This window comes from Plectropomus leopardus, chromosome 1 (genome assembly GCF_026936395.1).
Source record: "Plectropomus leopardus strain MGB_pleo_1.0 chromosome 1, ASM2693639v1, whole genome shotgun sequence".
Lineage (NCBI taxonomy): Eukaryota > Metazoa > Chordata > Actinopteri > Perciformes > Serranidae > Plectropomus > Plectropomus leopardus.
The window spans coordinates 11,966,545-11,990,961 of NC_142176.1; the positions used below are offsets into that span (position 1 = coordinate 11,966,545).

The 24,417-nt window shown below is 40.6% G+C and overlaps 1 protein-coding gene across 2 annotated transcripts; it reads left to right on the forward strand.

The window, feature by feature from the left end:
* Window positions 1-289: 289 nt before the first annotated feature.
* secisbp2l (SECIS binding protein 2-like) lies at window positions 290-24,244 on the forward strand. Of its 2 annotated transcripts, none has more exons than XM_088075479.1 (18): window positions 290-538; window positions 6,590-6,798; window positions 10,075-10,402; window positions 10,537-10,675; window positions 11,333-11,556; window positions 13,073-13,097; window positions 13,253-13,368; window positions 14,203-14,310; window positions 14,404-14,514; window positions 14,963-15,130; window positions 15,283-15,424; window positions 16,272-16,447; window positions 16,553-16,685; window positions 16,801-16,963; window positions 17,881-18,101; window positions 18,902-19,056; window positions 19,272-19,491; window positions 20,919-24,244. In XM_088075479.1, exons 1-18 carry the CDS (start codon window positions 518-520, stop codon window positions 21,542-21,544), a joined length of 3,285 nt encoding a protein of 1,094 aa, XP_087931605.1. In that variant the 5' UTR covers window positions 290-517; the 3' UTR covers window positions 21,545-24,244. The 2 variants fall into 2 exon arrangements, with proteins under 2 accessions (XP_087931605.1, XP_087931612.1); XM_088075486.1 differs by having other exon boundaries at window positions 13,256-13,368.
* The last annotated feature ends 173 nt before the right edge of the window (window positions 24,245-24,417 follow it).

The following is a 24,417-nucleotide window of genomic DNA, read 5'->3' on the forward strand; positions in this document are numbered from 1 at the left end:
GTAAGAACATCAAAATGAATGGAGGGAGACAGATTAAAAATGAATAATAAATAAATATGTAAATAAATAAAAATGACATCACATGAATGCACGTCTGTAAAAGTGAGTTTTTAGAAATGATTTAAAAGATGTAACTGATTCTGCGAGCCGTATCTCCTCCGGCAGGTCGTTGCAAAGTGACTCCAAAGAGTTTGCAAATATTTTTTTACGCACTTGGTGCATGGTGCGTTTTAAGACATTTTTGAGCCTCTGCGGCTTCCGTTCCAGGTGACTCCCATTTCCACGGTGACAGCCGTTAGCTGGAGCAGCTACAGGCTAACGTTAGTCTGTGGAGAGGCAGCCAGCTGACGCAGCAACAGTCGGCGGTGGGGCGCAGCTAGCGGTTACTGGGAACTGGGTGTGAGTTTCTGTAAACCTTCGGTGATTATTATTATTCACAATGAAGAAACTAAAAAGGCCCGCATCCTGACGTCCGCATTTTGGTCAATGACTGTCTGTCGCGGTGTCGGTGACTGACATGGACGCTAGTGACATTAAGGTACAGTTTATTTTAAAATTGTCTGTTTTTCCAATGAGGTCTGGCTAAAGATTTAGCCTGTGGACGATGGGACACAATGTTAGTTTATGGCACCGAGGCCCAAACATCGCACTCTCGTTAACGTTAACGAAAAAAACAGCTGTTTCGTTATTACAGTTACAAAAAGCAGTGTTGTTTAGTGGTGACTTATAATAACTGTATGAAAAGGTTTTGGTGTTTTGTGACGGAAAGCAAACTGTTATCCTATTTGGCTAGCAAGCTAACGTTTAAACAGCTAACGGACACCGTCGCTTCATTACAAAAGATAACGGATGATGCCTTTATTCTCGTCTGTCACATTTCACGCATTTTCGCACATTTTACAAAGCAATATGTATTTTCGTGACAATATTTATGTGCGAATAGCCCATGTAGACAGTCTTGTGGTAGCTTGGTTAGCCAGTTAGCCTTAATGCTAAACATCTCAGCTGTCATCTGACGCTTGTCATTTATTGTTTTTCTCGATTATTAACACACGGTAAATGAAACTAGGGTCCACGTAATCTTCATCATCACCTTTTCAGCACGTCTGATTTCTTCTTTTGCAAATGTGTTGGCACTTTTTTTATTGGTTTGATACATTTTTATAGTTAACACTGATCTCATAGAAAGACCCAGAACTCTGCTGGATTAACTGTGTTAAACAAACTAAAAATATCTATTTACAGCTGAGAGATATCGATTTCTTAACTGTAAATCCATAAAACAACTGTGTGAAACTCCTTGACAAAACTCTTCAATCAGCAATCAGTCCTCCTATCTGTAAAAGGTGACACCTTCGTTTAGCATGGATCAGAGTCCAAAAACACGTTCAAATGAATTAAATAATAAAATAAAGATAAAGAAATATTTCTCCTCTTTTACTGTATTTCATCAGTGCACCTCAAAAAGGTGTTAAAAAAAAAAAAGGTGCAGAGCGCAGCAAAATTTCTTTTCTCCAGTAAATTCGTATTTGGAGAAAATAATACATATGCTGTGACTCATGCTTTCTTGCATTTCTTAATTTCTTGGCAAAAACCATAAGAAATGAAGCAGGCATAATGTTGCATTGAATCATTCTTACATATGCATTTTTTTGTCCATTGTTGTAATGAAAGTAAACTCATTTGGCCACAAGGTGTGTCGATTAGTGGAAATATTTGCTTTGGTTTCACATTTTTAATGTTTTGTGAGTGTTGGAGTATTTTGCAAACAACGCGTCAATTTGGCCAGAGACCTTCAGTTCAGAGTGGTGTGTGAACTGTTTTAAAAACACAACTTCTGAATGGACAAATGTGTTCAACCAAAGTAGAAAAACTGCAAAACAGAGGGACATTTACAGCTAGCAGTATATTTGGGAAATATATTGTTTAGTCACAATTAGATGACTTATCAAAAAGGTTTCAGTCCAGTTGGAATGTGTGTGCAGTGGAGCTTTGTTATTGTCGAGAGAGGCGGAGATGTTTCAGTAGAAGAATATCTGGTTCTTCTGCATGCATGGCATTTTTGTGACGCTGTTTGCAATGCAGACAGTTTAGTTTAGTTACGATTGCTTTTGTGTCTCAAGGCATATTGCCAGTGCCTCAGATTAACCTGGTATTTAGTGTTGTTTTCTGGGTGCATGGGGGCTCCTCAGGTCAAACACCCTGAATCTGAAAATGTACAATCTAGTGTTGTGATATTCATCATTTCTGTCTTGAAACCCCTTCAAAGCTTTAATACATATGCTCTGTTTTCTACACAGCCCATCCGGCTTTCAGCACAGAAACAGATACTGTCTGTTAGCATTTGAAAGCAACTGGTGTGAGGATAAGTGCTTGCACAAACAGAGGCTTGTGAGATCAGTAGCCCCCAGTCTAATCACTCTGAGATCTGTCATCCACAATGAATGCACATCTGGCTCTGACCTCATTGCCTTTTCCACAATCACAGCTATTCTCACTAACACAGATACTACAAAGACACACATGGCTGATTCAAGACCCTCTGACCGGCTCTGTTTTCCCTCTTTCGCAGAACTTTTATTTTTTTTCATAGTAGCTCCACTTGTGTTCAGAATTCAAGATGCACCACCAGTGCACATGAGGTCTCCATGCTATGGCTTACTGTATAATTAGCTTATCCTGTAGTACTGTCCCTACTTTATCCTCTCAAACTTAATCCTATAACAACACCCTATCAGCTATACTGCACCATCTTACGGGTTCAGACTAATTACTGCAGTCCCAAACCCTTGCAGCCATGTCAGCCTGGGCATGGGTGCTGTTATTGCTACTTTTGGGCTCATAAAATTTTTCCCTCACTTTAGTTCGCTCGTCTTTGCTGAACTGGTAGAGCAGGCTCCATTCACCATGGTTCCACTTAGCCAGGATGCCATCTATAGATTATCTAAGAAAAAAGTGAGAGAACCACCCACAGACAGTAGCAGTGGGAGACAATAGCTGTCTGTGTGTGAGATCCACTGGCCACACTGATACGCTATTCATGCATCCTGACCACTGTTTCAGAGAAGTGAGGGGGCGCCTTTGTACTCTGAACCCTGTCACCTCTCCTCATCCTTTGCAAAATAGCAGATTATTTTAATGGGACCTCTTGGACAGAGCTGCCACCTCGGGTTGGACCAGTGTCACCATGATGTCAAATGAGGAGCAGTCAGAGGTGTGAAAGATGCACCCAGACAGCAATGGAAAGAGACAGTGACAAAATAACATAACTGCCCCTTCCGTCCTGTCTTTTGGGTATTGCGACAAATTGGTGATTTAAATGACTTCAGTAATTTAATGTTTGATGGCATAACAATAACTTGTTGAGCAAATTCACTTTGAGGAAATTGTAGTTTTGGCACAGTGTTGGTGTGTTTCTCATTTTCAGCAGGATTTCTTGATATATTGGTTTATTTTGTCTGATAAGCATATGGAAGGAAATGAAAGAAAGTATTCTGACTGTGGATGTTTATTTTAAGTAATTTTCATATTTGAGTTTTTCTATACATTTTTATTGAGTAACCACAAAAAATAAGGTCTAAAATAGAGACACAATTGAAAATGTGTACAAGAGTTGAGATTAGCCCAACTTTATGTGCTGCACAGACTGTAGAGATTTGCTATGATAAATGATGACTTTAGTTTGTTGAAATACTTTGAAATGTCACTCTTATGCCTGGTTGCCATTCTGTCTGTAACATCACATGGAGTGACGTTTGACTGAAAACACCGAAAGTTATCTGCGGCTGCGCAGATCTAAAATGTTTGCTATATGCATCTGTACAGATATTCATAGATAGCAGTCACATCACTGCATCCCATCCAACAAATGTAAACTTTTAATATAGAACAAGGCAAATTTATATTTATTTTTATAATGTTATCTTTTACAAAGCAAAAACCTACTAATTACTTTATACATTGAACAAATACTGACATCCAAATCAAGTATGTATGCCAAGCCCTGAAACTGACACTAGCAAACATGATATTATATTGATACTTCTTTTATTAATAGTTCTTTATTTGTTATACAGAAAATCGTAACTTACATCAACATAATTATAGTAATAGTTGACATGTATTATGACATTAAAATAAGGATCACTACATGCATTACCTTTTTTTGCATTTAGTAGACAGTATCTCAACATTAAACAATAGTATGTTTGTATGAGTATGTTTTGTATTTTGCTGTAACAATAGGTTTTCTTATTTGATTTTTGCTTGTGATTAATTATCAGATATGCAGGCCTCCCTGTAACTTTGTCATCACATATCCTACCCATCTGAGACTGCAGTTTGTGTTGCAGTTCCAAGCCTGCCTACAAGTGCAGCAGACCTCTAATCTTTGGCCTTTCTGTGGCCTGCTGTACCACGTCCCACACCACCACAGCCTGAGTGTTGGCTGTGTGTCAGGGCCATAAATCTGGAGACCCATTAAAGCCGACTGACTTGAAGAAGACATCAAGTTATGGCACACTGACTTAGAGAGGACATTATTGTGCCTCCGCCTGCCGTAAATGTGTCACAGATTTTAACCAAATTTTTTCACTGATAGATTTGTTAACCTTGTGATTGTATGCGTATTTTGTGGCAGGTTGTACACAGGAAATTGCCCTTTGTGAGTGCACCAAAGCTCTATTTTGCATAAAACATAATGCAAAAGTTGTGCTGACAGGTCTTTTTTCCCCAGGCAACCTTTCATCCCTTTTAAAGAATGTTTTGTAGCTCTTTAGTCATTATCACATCAACACAGTGTTTACATGTATTTTAGGGGAAGTGGAAACACTTTATTTGGATAGTCCGCCTACAGAAAGTTTATATAGTATCATATTTCAACAACTTATTAGTTTAGATTCAACAACTCAGCTGTTTTTTGTTTCCAACCTATACTGCATGAGTTGAGTCAATAGTACTAATGCTCATCAAGAGTCATACTCCCTGCTGAAATGAGTTACCAGTGCCGATTTGGTTCTGATTCACCCCCACATGATGATCTTCCATCTTTAACTTTTTCTTTTTTTGTGTATTGACGTGGTAATAAATTGATAGCTGTTTAGTGAGGGCTGTACTTTGATAAAATAATCTGCAGTTTGTCCCTTGGTGCCATTATCTGTCAATAGCTTTGAGGGAATTTAACAACCTGGAATTTAAGGCCTTGAACACTAGTTTTAAACGTGCACCTACGGTTACCTTACACATTTGGACTTTGGATCATTATAAAATTAGATGTCTTCCATACAAATTATAAACTTCTTTTTGGCTATGACAACACAGAGACTCACCTCGACCACATTAACAAGAAGCTGGTCATTGTTTATATGCTTCACCTCTGTTTATCTGGCTGCTTAGTCACAGGAAAAATTGACTGTCAAAAATAGCTGGAGCCTTTCTTTGACGTGTTGTGTACTTTGCCTAATCTCTGGCAGTTGTGTGTGTAACGTCATCTTTGAACTCCAAAAGGTTTTACGTGCTTGTGCTAAGGCCTGATACATTTTTATTGATGGCGGTAGACACTCAAGACTGTACACCAACTGGAACAGTATGAGGAAATCAGTGCATAGCTGTGATTATCACTAAACAAATTAGAGGCTGATCAGTTGACAGCTTTCTCCCTGCCAGACATTCAGTGTTCATGTGAAAAACTCCAAAATGCCTGAACATACAACTTCTCATTCAACTCCTATTCCCGAAGTTTTAACTGAAGTTTAGATTTAGACTAGTTGACTCATCTTAAAGTTATAACATATTTAGAAAACAGTCAAAATTCAACACAATTTAATTTACAAGATTAAACTTTGTCTTAAAAAAGTATTGCATTTATCAAAAGATCCATTTGAAGTCGTTAATCGATGCATAATGAACATTGCACACAACAACTACTCACAAAATGAGTACACAAATAACATTTATTGACTATTAGGAAAATAAATCTTTTGGAAATGTGCATTATTATTATTATTATTATTATTATTATTATTTAATGCATTTTCACTGGGACAATTCCATTGCATAAAATAATAATAATTTTAGATCAAATCATATAAATTGTCAATTTGAATTTGAATAAAGTTTATACAAGTATTTTTGGTGCCGACTAGGGAGAGTAGCAACTTTAAATCACGACTCAACTAATCATGCACATCCCTACAGTTTAAGCTCTTGAATGTTTTGAGAGCTGATGTTGGTAAGTTGTGTCACTGGTGTTATGAACTTTAAGCCCTGGAGATAAAGGTTAACAAACAACACAAACCTTCCCAAACAATAAAGTCTATTTTTGGAAGAACGTAGGTGAGTTTTATGACGGTGCTGATATGGATTGTTGCTTCCACCCGAGAATTATCCTATTTGATAGGTGTGTGATAGCAGTAACTATAATAAGATATTATTATCTGTTTTACTGTGTAGATACAGACAAGACTTGCACAACTTTATTTGTAAAATCTCTGCTTTTAGGTGTAGACCTACTTCTTACTCAAAGTAGTCATTAATTGGCTGCTGTTGCTCACAGTGTGACAGTAATGGCTAATTTTGTCTTTTTGTGCAGGATGTGAAGCTTTCAGCCGAAGTGGAACCGTTCATCCCACAGAAGAAAGGTCTCGAAGGATCCCTTGTCAGCATGAGTCTTTCTGGAGAAGCAGGAGGAGGAGGAGGGGGCGGAGGTATGGGAGGAGGCGGTGGAGGGGTGGAAACCACTCCCATACCCAGCTACCTCATCACCTGCTACCCTTTCGTCCAGGAGAACCAACCCAACAGGTACTGCCTCTCTGCCACCGTAGAGGAGGGTGGGGGGTTTGGGCAACGGGTAAAACTCAAAATACAGTCACATCAACTGTATTTAACTTTTGAGCCAATGGCAGTAGTGGTTCTGGTTCATGATAATTATGGATTTGGCCGATGCTGGCAGAAATATTGTAATTCCTTGTGGCATTGTGGGAAGTCTGCTGTCCCCATTTTGAACCGCCCAAGAACTGTCTGCTCTCTTCTGGACCTTTCTATTTAAAGAATAACTTGTTCACTGCACTGTTTATGATAATAAAAAGAAAACAGTCTCCCTAATGTAGTGTTTCTCAAAAGAGATCAGATCCTTTAAATAGTGCATGGAGTTAGAGCCATTAGACTGTGCGGTAGTTTAAACCTGCTTAATTATGAATGGAAACCTCCCCAGAGTTCACATGGAACCACAATCTGTGTTTCCAGTGGCTCTTTCTTTGTCCAGAGTGATCTGCTGTATCCTGCACACATCCGCTCTTTTGTTTCCTTCCCCCCGATTTGAATGCAAGGAAATGCCCGCTATAGTAGATCGGGCTGTAAAAATGTCATCTGGATCCTTATCAACTTTTCTGCATACCATGTACACACCCCCATAACAAACCAACCATCATGCACATCACTGCGGCATCACAGATGTTAACCCAGGGAGCGTCAGCCCTCTCCTGAGCCCCTCTCTTGCAGGAAAGGCTTTGATTGTATTTTGTGGAACATATTTTAATTAGTATCCTTAACAATGTTGCATGTGGCGAGAAAAAACTGTGTGTGGAATATTTGAAGTAAGTAAACAAAGTCCAAAAAACTTTACACAATGTGGTGATTAGTTCAGGATGTCACAGTCATGTTTTTCAAAACTGAGTACCGTAAAATTTCAATTACTAGCCCAGGCTATAACTTGCTTAAACCACTGAAATTAACAGGCTGGAATTTGGGACAGGCGTCTATATTGGACAGGCTTTTAAATCCTTTCACACAAAACTTTTGCTCACCTGTTGCTCAAATGGGAGATACAATCATATTGTGAATTTAAACCTCCTTTTTGCATCTGTCTTGTTTACTATGCCAGTATTACTGTCTGTGGTACTCATGGTTTGGGTAAAATGACCTGAATGACTAAATTGTAGAGAATCTTAGCGAGCTAACAATATGTGTAACATAATCATATTGACAAAAGTTTTAACACTGATATTTGCATGAATGAGCTAAGCAGCTAACTAACATTGTCTCCAGCAAGTAGCCAACAACCTGGTTTTACACATTAAAAGAACTTCTATAAAAATGAACTTTATGGCAACCAGACCAGGTCTTTATTTGAGACAGGCCTTTATTTGTCAAAATGTGAAGCCACACTTGGCTACTATAAAGGACTGGGCATCTAATATGGACTAGGCTTTTATTTGAAGTTTTACAGTATGCAAGTTTTTTTAATATTGAGTATCTGCTAAGCAGTAATTGAAAAATAAAGTGAGCACGAAAGCAAGGTTAATTTAAGGACTACATTACACCCGTCCCATTGGTATTTGCTCTTTACAGTGTCGATACTGAGCGGCAACTTTCTGGATAGAAAAATGAAGCCAACACAGCAGTGCCAAAAACTGCAGCTCCTTTAATGGCCACTTAAGGCTGGCTTCAAAAGTGAATCAGTCTCCATGTTAAAATGCCCAAATTCACATACATTACAACTGTGCAGAGGGTAAATTTTTATATAACACCTTATTACATTTTGGTAATTTATTGTTTAAGGAGCCAGCTGGTTTGAGCAACAAGCTGTCTGCTGGCCGTTTGCTCGGGCTCTCAGATTCACCCCTCACTGCTCCACAGCTCCGCCGTCTTGTTCAAATGTGGTGACCATCTGGCTCCACAAGACCAAGACTGTTATGGCCACAATGCCAAACTCAAGACTTTAAAACGGGAGACCCAGGGTTCCCATGGTCATGAGAACCTGGAAAAGTCATGGAATTTCACAATCACATATCCCAGGACTGTAAAAGTTATAGAATTACTCAATTTAAAAAAAAACAAAAAGTTTTGGAAAAGTCATGGAAATTTCTTGTGTATAATGATATTGTAACAATTATCTTCCATGGACAACTTTCCACGTCATGTAATGTTAGGGCTAAGTATTTTTCTGTGGCTGCCGAGGTAACATAGCTCAAATATGCGTCGATGTGTGACACGTTTTGTTTACCATCACCTACATTTCGTCATTTAATCTTCCTTCCTGTATGCCTGCAAGCTGAAATTATGTTTGAAAATAGTTTGAGTCATTTTGAATCATAAACACCAGGCTAGTGGTGCAAGGAAAGAAAAACAACATCTTTACGGGTTCTTGAAAAGTCAGCAGCTTAGTTGGAAGAGCGGGCGTCCCATGTACAGAGGCTATGTCCTCACTGCAGTGGCCGCAGGTTTGATTACGGCCTTGGTCCTTTGCTGCCTGTCATCCCCTCTCTCTCCCCCCTTCACACTCAAGCTTTCCTATCTTTAATGGCAAAAACCCCCAAAAAATCTGCATACCATCTGCCAATACAGAGTTTAATTATATGTTTCTTTTAAGTCTCTTCCTTTCTAACACAAAGCAGTAAAGTGTTTTAATCTTTGAAGCCTAAAGGTGACCTACAGTAAAATAACATTTGACGGCTAATAAGTAGGTCTGTATTAAAACTGGATTGCCTGCATCACAGCCTTCCTTTCATGTTTTCATGTAACATTTGTCCTGTAGAATATTGTATAATATCCATCAGGAGTAGCGTTATTCTGTTAATGTTATGGCAGGACATCCTCTCAATCCACAGCTGCCGCTGATCGTGAAATGCAGTTATCCTTTCCAGAGCACAGTTCAAAATTTCACAGAAATAGATGAAAAATGAGTTAGAAATCCAGAATCGATCAAAGAACTTGCAGAGACAAATTGACTTTGATGACTTTTCTTAGTTAAATGGTAAATGGACACTTTGCTAGTCCTCTGACCACTCAAAGCGCTGTAACACTACATGTCACATTCACCGATGGTCACGGCTACCGTACATGGTGCCACCTGCTACTCAGTAACCGATCATACACACTCACACACCGATGGTGCAGCATCAGGAATAATTTGGGGTTCAGTATCACTTCAAAATGCTGACTGGAGGAGCCGGAGATCAAACATATCTTCTAATTCGTGGATGGCCCGCTCTGTCTCTGAGCCTCAGCCGCCGTCATCAAGGAAAGGAGAGTCAAATATTAAATTATCTAACAGGTTACTTCTACACTCCTTCACAGGCAACATCCTATGTATAATGGAGGGGAGCTGCGCTGGCAGCAGCCTAACCCCAGCCCTGGTGGTTCCTACCTGGCCTACCCCATCCTGTCTTCGCCCCAGCCTCCTGTCTCCAATGACTACACTTACTACCAGATCATGCCTGCTCCGTGCCCGCCTGTGATGGGCTTCTACCAGCCCTTCCCGGGCACTTATGCTAGTCCTGTACAAGCTGGAGTGGTCAACCCGCTCTCGGCAGATGTCAGTGAAAGACCTCTGCCTCTGGGGCCAGCGTATGGGATGGCCAGTCAGAGAGGGCGAGGCATGGTCCGACCTAACGTTCTCCCAAAGGTACAGAAGGTCAACGGCCTCATTGTGATACTGTCACATTGACGTCATCTATTGTTTTTATCGCTGAAAAGTGTCCCTCTTCATCCTCGAGCTGTTTAGTGAGCATGTCCCGCCTCTTTTTCTTTCTTCTACAGCAACAGTTGGGTGTGTGCCAGCCTCCTCGGGGTCGCCGGCCTCCAACCAGGAGTGTAGCTGTGCAGAAGGAGGTTTGCACCCTGGGGCCCGATGGTAGGACCAAGACAGTCATGCTGGTGGATGCAGCACAGCAAACCGGTAAGAATATTGTGGCAATAAGTAAAGATACATCCTACAAGTTTTACCATGCTGGGTTTATACAGAGGTTTGTAACAATAAATAAACAATCAAAAACTGCCAACTAAAGATGAGAAGCCTGTTTGTTGTACCAGTAAGGAAATTCTGAACTTGAATTTCCAGCTGAGTGTTTTCAGCAGACGTCAATGATGTTCTTCAGTCCTGCGGCTGAAAGGAAAGATTTACTTAAGACATTCCAAACTTCGTTAAAGTTCTCAGCTTTGCCTGCAAACAAGAATCTTGCAGAGAGGAAGTAGGACACAATGCCAGTAAGTGCAGTGTCTTGTTGTACAGGTTGATGTTGATGATGCTTATGCTGAACTTCTGAAAGAGCTGGAATGCAGAGTTTCCAGTCGGAGAGGTGAACATGTGTGCAGCTCATGATGTCACCCCTGATGTCTCGATCCTTGAGAACGCTAATGAGCAGCTATAAATATAGTTTGGTTACTCAGTTGTTTCATGTCACATAAAAACATCATACAGTTGACTCAAGGTAACATTAAAGGTAATCGCTACTGATAGTCCATTTTTTATTATCATTGCAGCAGGTTTATTCCACTTTTTACACCGTTCATTCAAGTTCATTTCAGGTCTAAGCTTCTCCTACTTTGTCCTCAGATTTCCCAGGTGAGGTGTCAGGGCGCTGTGCTGCGGAGAGAGCCAGTCCCCTGCTGTGGAAGAACCGAACAAAGAGAAGACGGGCATCCCATCCAGCTGAAAGCTACAACGAGCAGGGCGCCAGTGAGGCAGATATAGACAGTGATAGTGGTTACTGTAGCCCCAAACACAACCAGGCTGCAGGAGTAACACAACGAACCGCAGAGAATACACCAGCACCCGCAGTAAGTCGGCTACGCGGCCTCAGCTCTAGACACAACAGGTTTACAGTGAACTGCTTAAATTGTTGAAACTGCTTAAATTGTTGAAACTCAAAACTCGCAAACCAGTTTATTCAATAATTCATCAGTACAGTAGTTCCTTGATTCTTGTTTTGTGCTGTCAATAAAGGCATGTGAAACTTACAGCAAATGTGAAGCATAAAAAAGACTATGCAGGAGGGAAAATCAGGAAGTAGGAAGTTGAACACCCTGAACTATTATTTTTTCTCAATTTAAGTTGGTAGTGCTTTGCCTATTCTGAGCTGACTTCCGCTCCAAAAAATGTATTTTTTACAACAGCTACTTATCAAGTCCACAAGCTGAACAGAAGTAAAGAGTAAAAAAATTATTTTTTTACAAATGGTCAGATTGTAGCAGAACGTTTGTAGCACAAAATGAGTACACACTAAATCACACCCTGAGTGCTTGTCCCTGACATACTTTATCATAAAAGTGCTAATCAATACTACGTTTTTTTTTTTTATTAACAAGTAGAGGCTATTGATTTACCAGAGAGAACAACTCGGCCATGTCACAACATGCAAGGCTCCACCTCTGTAACAGCCACAGACAGTGTACAAGTAATAAAGGTAGCCACTGTGATGTCACCTGTTGGTATTTAGACTCACGTTTTGAAGCCTCAAGTTTGGCATTTTGAAGTGACAATTACTGCGTTCCAATTAGAATACTTTTGTCTTTTTACTTTCAGTACTTACTGATACTTGACATATGCATACAATTACTCATTATAACTTTACGCCTTGATTCCCTCTGCTCATATATCCATCGCCGCCCCAGAAATTAATGTCATACATTATTGCAGCTTCTGTCAGCTGTCATCTGTCTGTGGATCAGTCCATGTGAAGTATCTTCCACCATGCAGAGGATTGTGGATCAGAATAACCAGAAAAGCATGCTGGCTTGCACACTGCAAAATGCGACCAGATGCTGCTGAACATCCTGGTTTGGCATGCTGCATTTTACATTCTATGTACTGAAGCATACTACATTTTTTATGGCAAACTAATAGAAAGCTGGTATGGGAACGCGCCATATATTTATTACACAAAACTTTAACCTTTATAAAATATAAACAGGTGAATTCACACCCTATATAGCTGTTATGAATGAGGAAATAAGCTATAGAGTCCAAAACAGTTTTTTGTACCAGGCTGTAAGCATGTTTATTTCTGCTGTAAAGTTGTTAATTTGAACATAGGGGTCTATGGGGATTGACTTGCTTTTGGAGTCAACCTCAAGTAGCTGCTAGAGAAATTACAGTTTTTGGCACTTCTGTGCTGACTTAATTTTTTCAGCCACATGGTATCAGTCACAGAGCAAATACCAATGGGACAGGTGTAATTTAGTCCTTAAATCACCCGTGCTTGTCTCTCACTGTGTTATTACAGTATTAAACAGTCACTAGATATCTTAACTTGTCTTTTTACTTTACCCTCTCCTTATTTTCTGTGTTTTTTAGGGAGTCGAGGCTGGTGTTATGACAGGTATGTTTGATGCAACATTTTGATAATCTTCACACAGTGCAGTCATAGCCATATTTCTTATGCATTCTGTAAGTAATAAAATTAATGGAGATTATATAATGAATGGAGATTTTTCTTTTACCTGAGAATTACTGTTAATTGTTGTTTTTCATCAGCAGGTACCTGGGTAAATGTAGCCTCTCAGGCCACCCCAAAGTCTTGGGGGGACAGGAATGGCCAGTTTCACAGAGGAGACCAGAGAAAGAATCCTGAACAGAGAAACTTCTCACAGGTGCAGTACATCCTACTGGAGTCGACACTGAGAAAAAGTCAGCTGTAGGTCAGGGGAACAACTCTGGTATTAAGTAATGATAATAGGAAAATGCAATTAGTTTTTGCTCTAAGGCTCTGTCCTTTGATTGGCACTGAAGTTCACTGAGCAGCAGATGAACAGGGATCAATGTACAGTCATTTGCTACTGTAACTGTTGGGAACAGAGCCCACGTGTGTGTATACTGGTGTTGGAGGGAACAAAAAATGTACTTAAACAATAAATTAATAGAAGTTTAGGCACAACTTAACACATTGGCATGAACAGAATGATGTGCAATATTAGCATCCTTAATGGGCTGAAATTAGTGACGATAATTCCCTGAGAGTTTTAAGAAACACTTAAACATATATGCAGTAATACAATTATATGAATTATTAGCATACTTATTGATTATTGGTGGCACTGGAAAAAAAGAATTCTCAGAAAATGTGTTCAACATGGAGTGGGCATCCAGTCACACAAATTCAAGCAGAAAGGCTGTCGGAACGTCTTTCTACACAAACACACGTCTCACATTTGTATTGTCCATCTCACATAGTAAACTTAAAATTTAAACAAAACACAACCGCCATTCACAGGGTTAAATACATGACACCACCTTGTGGAAAACTTTCATGAGCAAGAAAAGTGTCACCAAAAATATTGCAAGCTTTTTTTTTCTCTTGCCTCCTTTCCTACCACGTTTCCCTCATTTGACAAATTTTGCACAAATGCACAGAGGGTAATAAACTTCTCAAATACCAGTATTACCCTGTCTGACTGCTCTGTTCGCTGTCCGTCTCCGCCTTTTAGGATTTCCACAGTGGCTATCCAGGGCGTGTGCCTCCCAATCAGTCTGAACAAAGGCTGCAGCCAGCTGTCACTGGCACTGAGCTCACACCAGAGCCCCTCTACTTTGAGGTGAGTCATAGTTTATTGTGAATATTATTGTCATGTTTTCTCAGTGCAGCATCAAATTTTGCTGTGCTAAAATGTTTTCTACATATTTGTCAGGATGAAGAGGAGTTCCCAGATCTTGCTACTGGAGCAGCCGTCCAACGTAACACCAAACCAGAATCTGCTGCAGCCCAAACACACGCGCAACCTAAACTGCCCAAAAACCTGGTAAAGGAAAGATGACCGTCTTTGTAGACTATCTGTAGTCCCTTCCACACATGCACTGCAAGCCTGAAATAATCTAGACATCATCCAGAGGACAAATATGCTAATCAGCCAGATCCAACATTAAACGTGTGGTGCTCCAGACATATTTTGTGAAACCACTTCATGTTTTAAAGACTGTAAATAGGATGTAAACATAAGGCAGCGTCATTCACAGTGGTAGAAACACTTCTCTCAGTGTGTGAAATTTGTGAACATTTGATGTAGTATGTGCATAGGAAATGTCAACAACTGGCATAACAGGCGCACACACACACACACACACACACACACACACACACACATTCTAGAAGAAGTGCAGGGTCAAAGTATTTTGTTAATTGTGATCTATGTAGTTGAATGTCTTTACACTCCCACTAATTAATAATTTTTGTCTCTACATGCATCACAGCTGGATAACCTGCCAGAAAACTCCCCTATCAACATTGTGCAGACACCCATTCCCATCACCACCTCTGTTCCCAAGAGGGCCAAGAGCCAGAGGAAGAAGGCTCTGGCTGCTGCGTTGGCCACCGCACAGGAATACTCTGAGATCAGCATGGAACAGAAGAAATTACAGGTATAAACCTGCACTGTGTCAGTTTGCCTGTAGGATGGGTTCACACCCAGCAGACTGAATGCCTGGCCTCTGATTACCATTCCTGACTTCAGTTGGGTTTGACTGGTTCACATGTGTGACCTTGTTCTGCCTTTTCTTTCCTCGCCCGGCAGGAGGCATTCACTAAAGCAGCAGGGAAGAAGAGTAAAACCTCTGTGGAGCTGGACCTGGGAGACATGCTGGCAGCTTTGGAGAAACACCAGCAGGCTATGAAGGCCAGACAACTCACCAATACCAAGCCACTGTCTTTTACAGGTATTTATAAACTCAGACATTAGCAAGCGTTATCTGGCTTGTAGCAGTATAAAAAAGTGAACATCTCACAAATATTATTGGGTTTAAGTTTGAGCTGTTTTCTCATTTGAACTCTGGACAGTGTCCACAGAATTTGGTCCAGACATTGTCCTGAGTTTGCTTTTAACACCTCTTGCACACAACAGGAGACTGTTTGTCAGACGCATCCTCTCTTACTAGAAATACTTTGTTAGGCAAGGGGTGCATCTGGGTAGGGTGTGCAGGAGGCAGGACATGACGCAGATTTCACTACGGTCATGTAGCCATTTCATAATTTGGTCAACAACAGGAAATTACTCAAATCTATCTAACAGTTTCACCTCCAGCCCATACAGACAGAAATTCCCAATTCTCATCATCTCCCCAGTTAGACATTTTCATCGCCATCTTCATGGAGAAAACCCTTCTTCTTCATTCTCAGGTGTTTGCTTTTGTGTAGTTTTGCGCTAGCCACATGATAGAAACATCATCAACAAGCCCAATCGCTCCCTGTGAATTCTCCAGGGCTTTACACAGTTAAAGGATTGATTACACTTAAGGAATAGCACGTATTATTGTTAGCAAATAATCTATGAAGTTTATTTAATAGTTTTTGCAAGTTTTTATTTTTTCTGTGTAGAATTTATCATGATTTTGTATATGGGATTTTTTATTTGCATGTTTTTGTTAATGTCTGTGTTCCCCATGAAAAGCCATTTTCAAAAATTAAGTAACTGTCAGGCTCACTAAGCATCTTTTTTTTTTTTTTTTTTTTACATGTGCACATATCCTGCCTGTATACTGACTTTCTTTCTGTCTTTCTCTCCAGTTGGAACAACTACTCCATTCCACGGTTCAGGCTCGACCAGCGTGCCATCCATGTTGAAGGGTCATCAGCAGCCGTACTCTGCCCCGCATAATTCCCTTGACTCCACCGCACCCCGAATCAAGAGAGGGAAGGAGAGGGAGATCCCTAAAGTAAAACGGCCAACAGCCCTAAAGAAGGTTAATGATTAAATTTAAAGTTAATCGTTTATGAAAGGAAGATGGATATGTTTGGAACTTTATATGAGGGCTTGTTTTTGACGTTTTTGTTCTGCGTTTTGACAGATTATCTTGAAGGAACGTGAAGGGAAGAAAGGGAAAACGAGTGTAGAGCAAGAGTCTTCAGGCCAGGAGGAGCACGGAGACGAGAGTTTACATTTCACTGATGATCTTGCACGAGAACCGGCCTCCCAAGAAGGTGAGGGTTATTTGTCATTAAGAAGTGAGAGCAAGTCAGAAAATATATTATGGCAAAAAAAAACCAAATGTGGGTACATAATTAATTAGTCTCTGGTCTGCTGTTTGTACCACAGATAATGGTTTGAGTGTGCCCAGTGATGCGTCCCTTTCTCCAGCCAGTCAGAACTCTCCATATAGCATCACCCCGGTGTCACAGGGCTCTCCTGCCAGCTCTGGCATCGGGAGTCCCATGGCCTCAAACGCCATCACCAAAATCCACAGCCGACGTTTCAGAGAGTAAGTTCACGCTCACCCCACAAACAGCAAGAAACAGACATTGATCAGGGCAGACCTTTTGTAGGAATCCTTGGCATTGCTACATCTCAAAAATGCACCATGTGGTGACTAAAAATATTTAGCCAAGCAGATACTTGTCCCACTCGAAGACCAGAGCTTTGGCTGCAAGAAGCGCACTCTGAAAGTAAACGGTTGTTTTTAAGGGCGGAACTGTACAATAAAGAATTGTAGAGTATGGCAAAGATGCCAAGCACATTGTCTCTTCTCAGCAAAAATGTATGCCAGTGGTCACAAACACAGCTTTGTCCCTCTGTGTCCTCTGCTGTAGGCCTATTGTCCCAGCCCACCCTCCTCTAACAGATTTTAAATTGAAATCCTCCAAAAGGCCTCTGTAGCCAAGTCCCTCCTCTCAGCTCTGACTGCCAGGACCCTTGTTCCTCAGGCCACGTTACGTAGATCTTACGATAGATACAGGGTTTGCACAAGGTCCTTGAAGTGCTTGAATTATGAGGGGGGAAAAATCAAGTGCTGGAACACCTTGAAATTTTAAACCTTGTTAAACCTAATTTAACAAAAGTGCTTAAAAAGTATTTTACATTTGAATGATCTACATAATGCTGCTTTTCTTTTTGACCAACATTTTGTTATTCAAGTGATTATGATAAAATTGCTTAGAATCAGAATTCGCTCTGCTTTTTTATTTTTTATTCTGACATGTCACATTTCTTCCTCAAATTTATGTCCTGCCTTATTTAGTTTATTTTTACTTGACTTGTTTTACAGCTTTATTTGTGCTAGTTAACTTAAACAATCGGTCATCACTGTCAGTTTTGTAGCCACCTGCAATATGAAAACACTTGTTTTTATCATCTGTGACACCCATTATTTTAATCTCACTTTACTTTTTTATTTTGTAGGTACTGTAATCAAGTGCTGAGTAAAGAGATCGATGAGAGTGTGACGATGCTGCTGCAGGAACTGGTTCGCTTCCAGGAGCGAGTCTACCAGAAGGATCCCACAAAGGCCAAATCCAAACGCCGCCTGGTCATGGGTCTCAGAGAGGTCACAAAGCACATGAAGCTGCATAAGATTAAGTGTGTCATTATTTCTCCCAACTGTGAGAAGATCCAGGCCAAAGGTAAAGAACGTTGTTATACCATCTAGCATCAGTCTATATGTGATTGTGTGAGGTCTGACCACTTAAGCTGTAAACATCTTCGATTAATCGATTAATATTATATATTAATTGAATATTATCAAATGCAAAATGTGAAAGGGGTCACCTGTAGTTATGAACCTACAGAGAACTATCGCCTCAATCTGTAGCGCCCCTTAGCTTTACAGAGCTTTAAATTTCGGCTCATTGTTTTACTGTCCAGCCTGCAACTTTACCGTATTAATTCACTCTTCACTCACTCGTGGCTTTTAACCTATTGTCAGTTAAAAAAAAAAAAAAAAAGCTTTTAAAAAAGACCACTTAATGCTACCTGTTTGAAAAAAGACAGGCAGACTAGCAGGTGAATGTAGGGGTATTTCCCTCAGGAGTTTGCAGGCCAAAACAGAGTTAAAAGAGAGGCGGATATTGGACTTTGATTCACCAGCTGTCTAGAAATATCACTCAAGATGAGTGAAAATTTTGCTCCATAACTGCTAGATTTGGTGCAGTTGTGCATTTGGTGATTTGTCAATGTTGTGCTTGCAACTCGCTGCACACAAGTGGACCAAAAACTCAGTTACTGCAGGTTTAAGTTTCTAAATAGAAATGTAAAAAACTCATGATAAACACTCACCAGAGGGCATACACATGTACAAGCACTCACATATTAATAGATGCTGAGTTGTTAAGCTCACAGGCCCAACTCTGACATTTCCAAAACTGTGGGTTTTTACATTTTTGTGTTAAAGTCATTGATTATTTTCTTGTTTCCTGTGTTGCAGGTGGTTTGGATGAAGCTCTTTACAATGTCATTGCCATGGCGAGGGAGCAGGAGATCCCATTTGTGTTTGCCTTGGGCAGAAAAGCTCTTGGACGCTGCGTCAACAAACTAGTGCCTGTTAGCGTGGTTGGCATTTTTAACTATTCTGGAGCTGAGGTAAGTCGCTCCCATCTACTAAAATGTAAAACTTAATACTTTATTATCTATCCAAACAGTATATTGATCTTAAAAACACATGCATAAATGAAATATATACAGTTGGTCAGTAGTCAGTAGGTACAGAGTGACCTTAGAAAAATAGGATCATCTTTAAGCATCTCATGTTTTTCATGTGTCTCACTAAATCTGTTAAATCCATCTGTCTCCTTCAGGGTCTCTTCAACCGTTTGGTGTCTCTGACAGAAGAGGCCAGGAAGGCCTACAAGGACATGGTCTCCGCTCTGGAGCAGGAGCAGGCCGAGGAGGCTCTGAAAAACGACAAGAAGGTCCCACACCACATGGGGCATTCCCGCAACCACTCCGCTGCCTCTGCCATCTCCTTCTGCTCCATCTTCTCTGAGCCGATCTCGGAGGTCAATGAGAAGGAGTACGGTAAGCTCCCTCATTTTCTGTCATTTTTTTGGGATTGAACACATTTTCTCATAAATGTTACCAACTGCAGCTCGAATTAAAAAGTACCAGTCAGAGGTTGTTTTAGAATTTATTGTTTTCCGTCATTTTAACAGACGGGGTCATAAAAATACCATCATAATCCAGCATTAGACGACCTGTCATTTGAATTTTAACTGCAGCTGGCTGATGAACCTCATCAGTAGCTCACTGCCTGCTTGTCCTTCATTGTCCACCACATCAGTCTCTCTTTTTGACTGTTTTTTTTTTTTTTTGGGCTCCAAAATTTCAGAAATGCTTGTAATCAAGAAGTTAATGTTCGAAGCTGAAATGGGTAAAATCTTATTTCACTGTAAAGCTGCAAAAAGGATTTTGATTTACTCTGCCTGACTCCTTCGCCAGGTCTCACTCTGCAACACACGGCTAACGTTACCTTACAGATATGGCTCAGTGTCGGATGTTAGACGCTGCTGCTGTTGCCCTCTGATCTGCTGGGCTTTTATTGATATTTTATTGATATTTTGCAATGATGAGTAGCGATAAAGCCTACCGATGCAACGGCTAAAGGAAAGAGGAAGCCCAAGGTAACCTGTTTGGCTGCAGCCTGTGAGACAACAAGATCACCTACATGACATCAAAGATGAGACTAGACAATGGCTATATGCACACACCACCAACTGGACAGGGGTGTGAATTAGTTAAAGTTACATTAAATTGCCCTCACTCAGGGTTCCCGCAGACCTTTATAAAGTCTTTAAAGGCATTCGATTCATTGATCTAGAAATAAGGCCTTAATTGGTATTAAATACAATCTTAAAAATTCTCAGACATAGGAAGTAGGATTTTATGAATCTTTTTCTCATGTTGCATTGTAAAATCTCAAAAATATTTTTTTACTCAACAGTTTAATAAATTCCTTTTCTTAAACTCATTGTGATGGGAATCCAAGTAGTGGAATCTCTCGTGCAGAATGACAAAACAAAATCGTCCAGAAAACAGGCCAGAAATGCCAGATACTTCCAGCTTCTGTTGGTAAACCAAATAGATCCCTTTATGACTATATAATATGTTTTTTGTCTTCTATGTGCTCCACTCTAAAAAGGGAACATTTGACGTAGATGATCCAACTTTTCACTGGCCAAAAAAAGTCATGTTTTATGTTCTAATAAACATTCAGGCAAAATAAAATAGTCCTTCTTCAGTTCTGTTGATAAGACAATGAGTCTTAAACTTAATTATGAGTGGTATTAAAAAACGTCTTTAAAGTCTTAAATCTACTTTGCCTTAAGCAGCAGGAGCTCTGCTCAGTGTTCTTTGATAAAAAAAAATCAGTCGATGATGTGAATTATTCGGTTAAGGCGACTTCTGTTACCAGTTACGGAGCATAACAAATCTATTAATTCCTTCAGAGACCAACTGGAGGAGTATGGTGGAGACTTCAGACGCCCTGGAGCCTGTAGAGGCTGAGCCGAGTCGCCCTGCGCCTTCTACAACCACCCAGAAAGACAGTGACGCCCTGACAGCCGCCACAAACACCACCACGCCCGGCCCCGCCGCCCCCCAGCCCAGGACAGCGCCGCCGACACTGACACAGAGTACCAGTGAGAGAGACGAGGTCCGTGTCGACGACCGGCTGGAGCTGGCCTCTCAGCAGAGCACAGAGACGGGCTCGTTGGATGGGAGCTGCAGGGGCCCGCTGAACTCCTCCATCACCTCCACCACTTCCACCCTGGTGCCGGGGATGTTGGAGGAGGCCGAGGAGGAGGAAGAGGAGGAGGAGGACTACACTCCTGAACCTATTTCTGTGGAGGTGCCGACTCTGAGCAGCCGCATCGAATCCTGGGTGTCAAAGACCCTGGAAAACCTGCAGCTGGGAAAGAGTCAGGAGAGCACGGAAGAGGAGGAAGAGGAGGAGGAGGAAGACGAAGAGGAGAGAGGGCAGAGTGAAGAGGAGGAGGACCTCGATTCAGCGGACATCACAGAGACGAGGACGGAGGGCAATGAGCAAGCCGAGGCAAAGAAGGTCACCGGTTGATGCCACATCTCCTCCTCGTCTGCTTCCACATACACTCGTCCCCTCTGTCACTCTCTCTCATACGTCGTCACAGCAACCAGCAGCGTTCCTCCTTCGTCTCTAACCCCTGACACCAGACATAATCTCAGGTATCCAACCAACTGACCAACACTCACACACACATTACAAACTGACCAACTCACACAGCGTCGCAGACCAAACAACCACCAGTCTGAGGGGCTCCACCCGACACCAACACTAACTCGTCTCGTTATTTAAAAGGACGCCCTCACTTCTTCGGCCCATAACCTGCTAAACTTGAATCCAGAGGGAAGTTTTTTGACTTTCCTCCTCCGAAGCTGAACTCTTTATCGAGTCAGGGACATTTTGGGAGCAAGTGATGAGCGCTAAAAAAAAAACAAAAAAAAAACAAAACAAAACTGCTGTCTCACAGAGGAGGAACCTTTCAGCTCCCGTTTTAATTTACACAGAGCTCCGCAGGTTTACAGCTCTGCAAGTATTTGTGTGCTTGTGCGTGTGTGAGTGTTTACAGGCACATTTATTTTTGCTGTGTTCTTTAGCTTTATCTTTGTAAATAATGTGCGTGTTTTTCACCCGCTCCGTAAGTGAATGAAAGACGTGCATTTCTTAATTACTTCTTGGTTGGTATTTAGCTTTTCCTCACAGAATATTACAGTGTCAGGGGTCCTGTCTTTCTACCAAAACCACTCCCACTCATCAGTCTTTAGAGAGTGTCTTTTTTAATGTTTGAATAATAAGTGTCCCATTCTTTATTCAGATGATTCAGATAACTTCTAAGAAGCGAAACAAGCTTTGTGTATATAACCTTGTCTATGTGGTTCTACTACAGTATATAATGGTTTGTCATATTGATCTTGCCTAGTGTGAAAATATTCTGGTTGTTTTTCCTCTGACTGGAATTGTCTTGAGTTCCCAGATGCTGTTTGTGCTTCATAAAAAAAAAAAGTGCTCCTGTTTTGTTCTCGCAGGTGGAGTTTGTTCTCTAATTGGGGGAGCCTTCAAGAACTGTAACCAATTTTAGAAGCCCAAATATTGAATTTTAAATTTCTCCCACCTCAAAAGACATTTTGCAAGTGTTTTGATAAATACGCAGTCAGACACAGGACTCTTGTGATGCCTTAGACCTGTCTGTGTAGTTTACAGCAGAGCGCTCCGTGGATGCTTTTCTGAAGGCCGAGGCAGAAGTTAGCGCCGCTCTGGTTCCCTCGTCAAATGGGATTTTTCCATTGATTTTTGGATTATTGGAGGAAATCAAACGTTTATGATACTTAGATGCTTTGTTCTGCAAGATAATCTTCACAAGTGAACAACACTTGGATGTTTGAAGCCTAAACACAATCGCCACAAGTAAACAGCTAACGTTAGTCTGTAAACAAACTACACTGTGTTCACATGATTTAACGCTGCAACCACAACGAGACTAAAGCCGTGTTCAGAGCGGTTTGGAGTGATGTTCTGCAGTCTCATTCAGCCATTTGTTAATAACTGCCTTTTTAAAACACATAAAAGTTTTAAAATTCTCGAGTGGTTTATTCATTGATTTTCAGTTTCATGTTGTAGAACGAAAAGTGAAAGTCTTTTCAGCTTGTGTTAACCACAGACCTTATTTCAGGCATCGAACCCCCAAAAAACATTCAAAAAACCCCACTGACTTCAAGACGAGGGAACTGGAGGTGTCAAGATGCTAACCCACTTCCAGGTTTTAGGACTCATCACTGGAGCACTCTATTATGAAGAATCAGGGTACTACAAAGTTACTACAAAGTCATTGTTTTTACCAGTTTTCACTTTATCACTTTAAAAAAAATCTACTTAAATCAAATTGATGAATATGACAAGCGAGTGTTTGCTGGTATTGATGATGTTTAACAAAACCCAAGTGGAAAAAAAAGGAAATATGGTCGCTTAAAAGTGAATCAATCCTTGTAGAGCTCTTCTAGATTGTGTAGACCCCAGCCTAAAGTTAATTCACCACAGCTGTGAGGCTCCCTCATCAGGGCCGAGTCACCACCGGAGGTCAAACAAGTCGTCACAAAGTCATGCACATGCTAATGATAAACCCTTGTAAATACAAGTGTACAAAAGAGATTTTGATTTTGCATTGTATTAAAAAATACAATCATCCTTTTCTTAAAGCCATTTGATAGTTTTAACATGTTAACAGTTGGAATCCAATTAGATCATGGTATTTGACAGTGAATCACAGTGAGATCTCAGCCAGTCGATGATGATGCGGTGTGTGTAAAAATGCAGTATGTCGGGCTGTATGCAATGTGAAGCCCCAAGATGGGAGATGACGGTGTACTGAATATCATACTTGGGATTATAAAAGTATTTCTAGTTTGATAAAAAGGTATGCTGTGTGTAGGCTTTTTTGTTGACTTCCATCAAAGTGTTTGAAGTAATTGACAGCAAGTGTGTTTTTTGCACTATGTAAATACAGTACTGGTAAAGGTCTTGTAACTAATGTGAACAAAACAAAAAACAAAAAAAAACAAAAAACGGTTCAATGAAGTACTTTTTCAGCGTGTTCTTCGTCTTTATATGGATATTTAAGACCGTCTCCTTCAGACTGTACATCACTAGCAACATTGTTATAGGCTGTTTCTCATAATCCTGTTATTGCTCTTAACCTATATGGACTGATGATTAACATCATTAAAATGTTGTTTAAGTAAATCCTTTGATGCCTTGTCTTGTGTCCACTTGTCCTCTATTCACAGATCAACAGAAAATGAGTCAGTTAAACCCTTTAAAACATGGATCTACAACAGTTTTCTTGTGCTCCATTCAGACGCCTTTTACAATCATTTAAACCTCTGACGTGTGAGCAAATTGGTTTGATTTCTTTC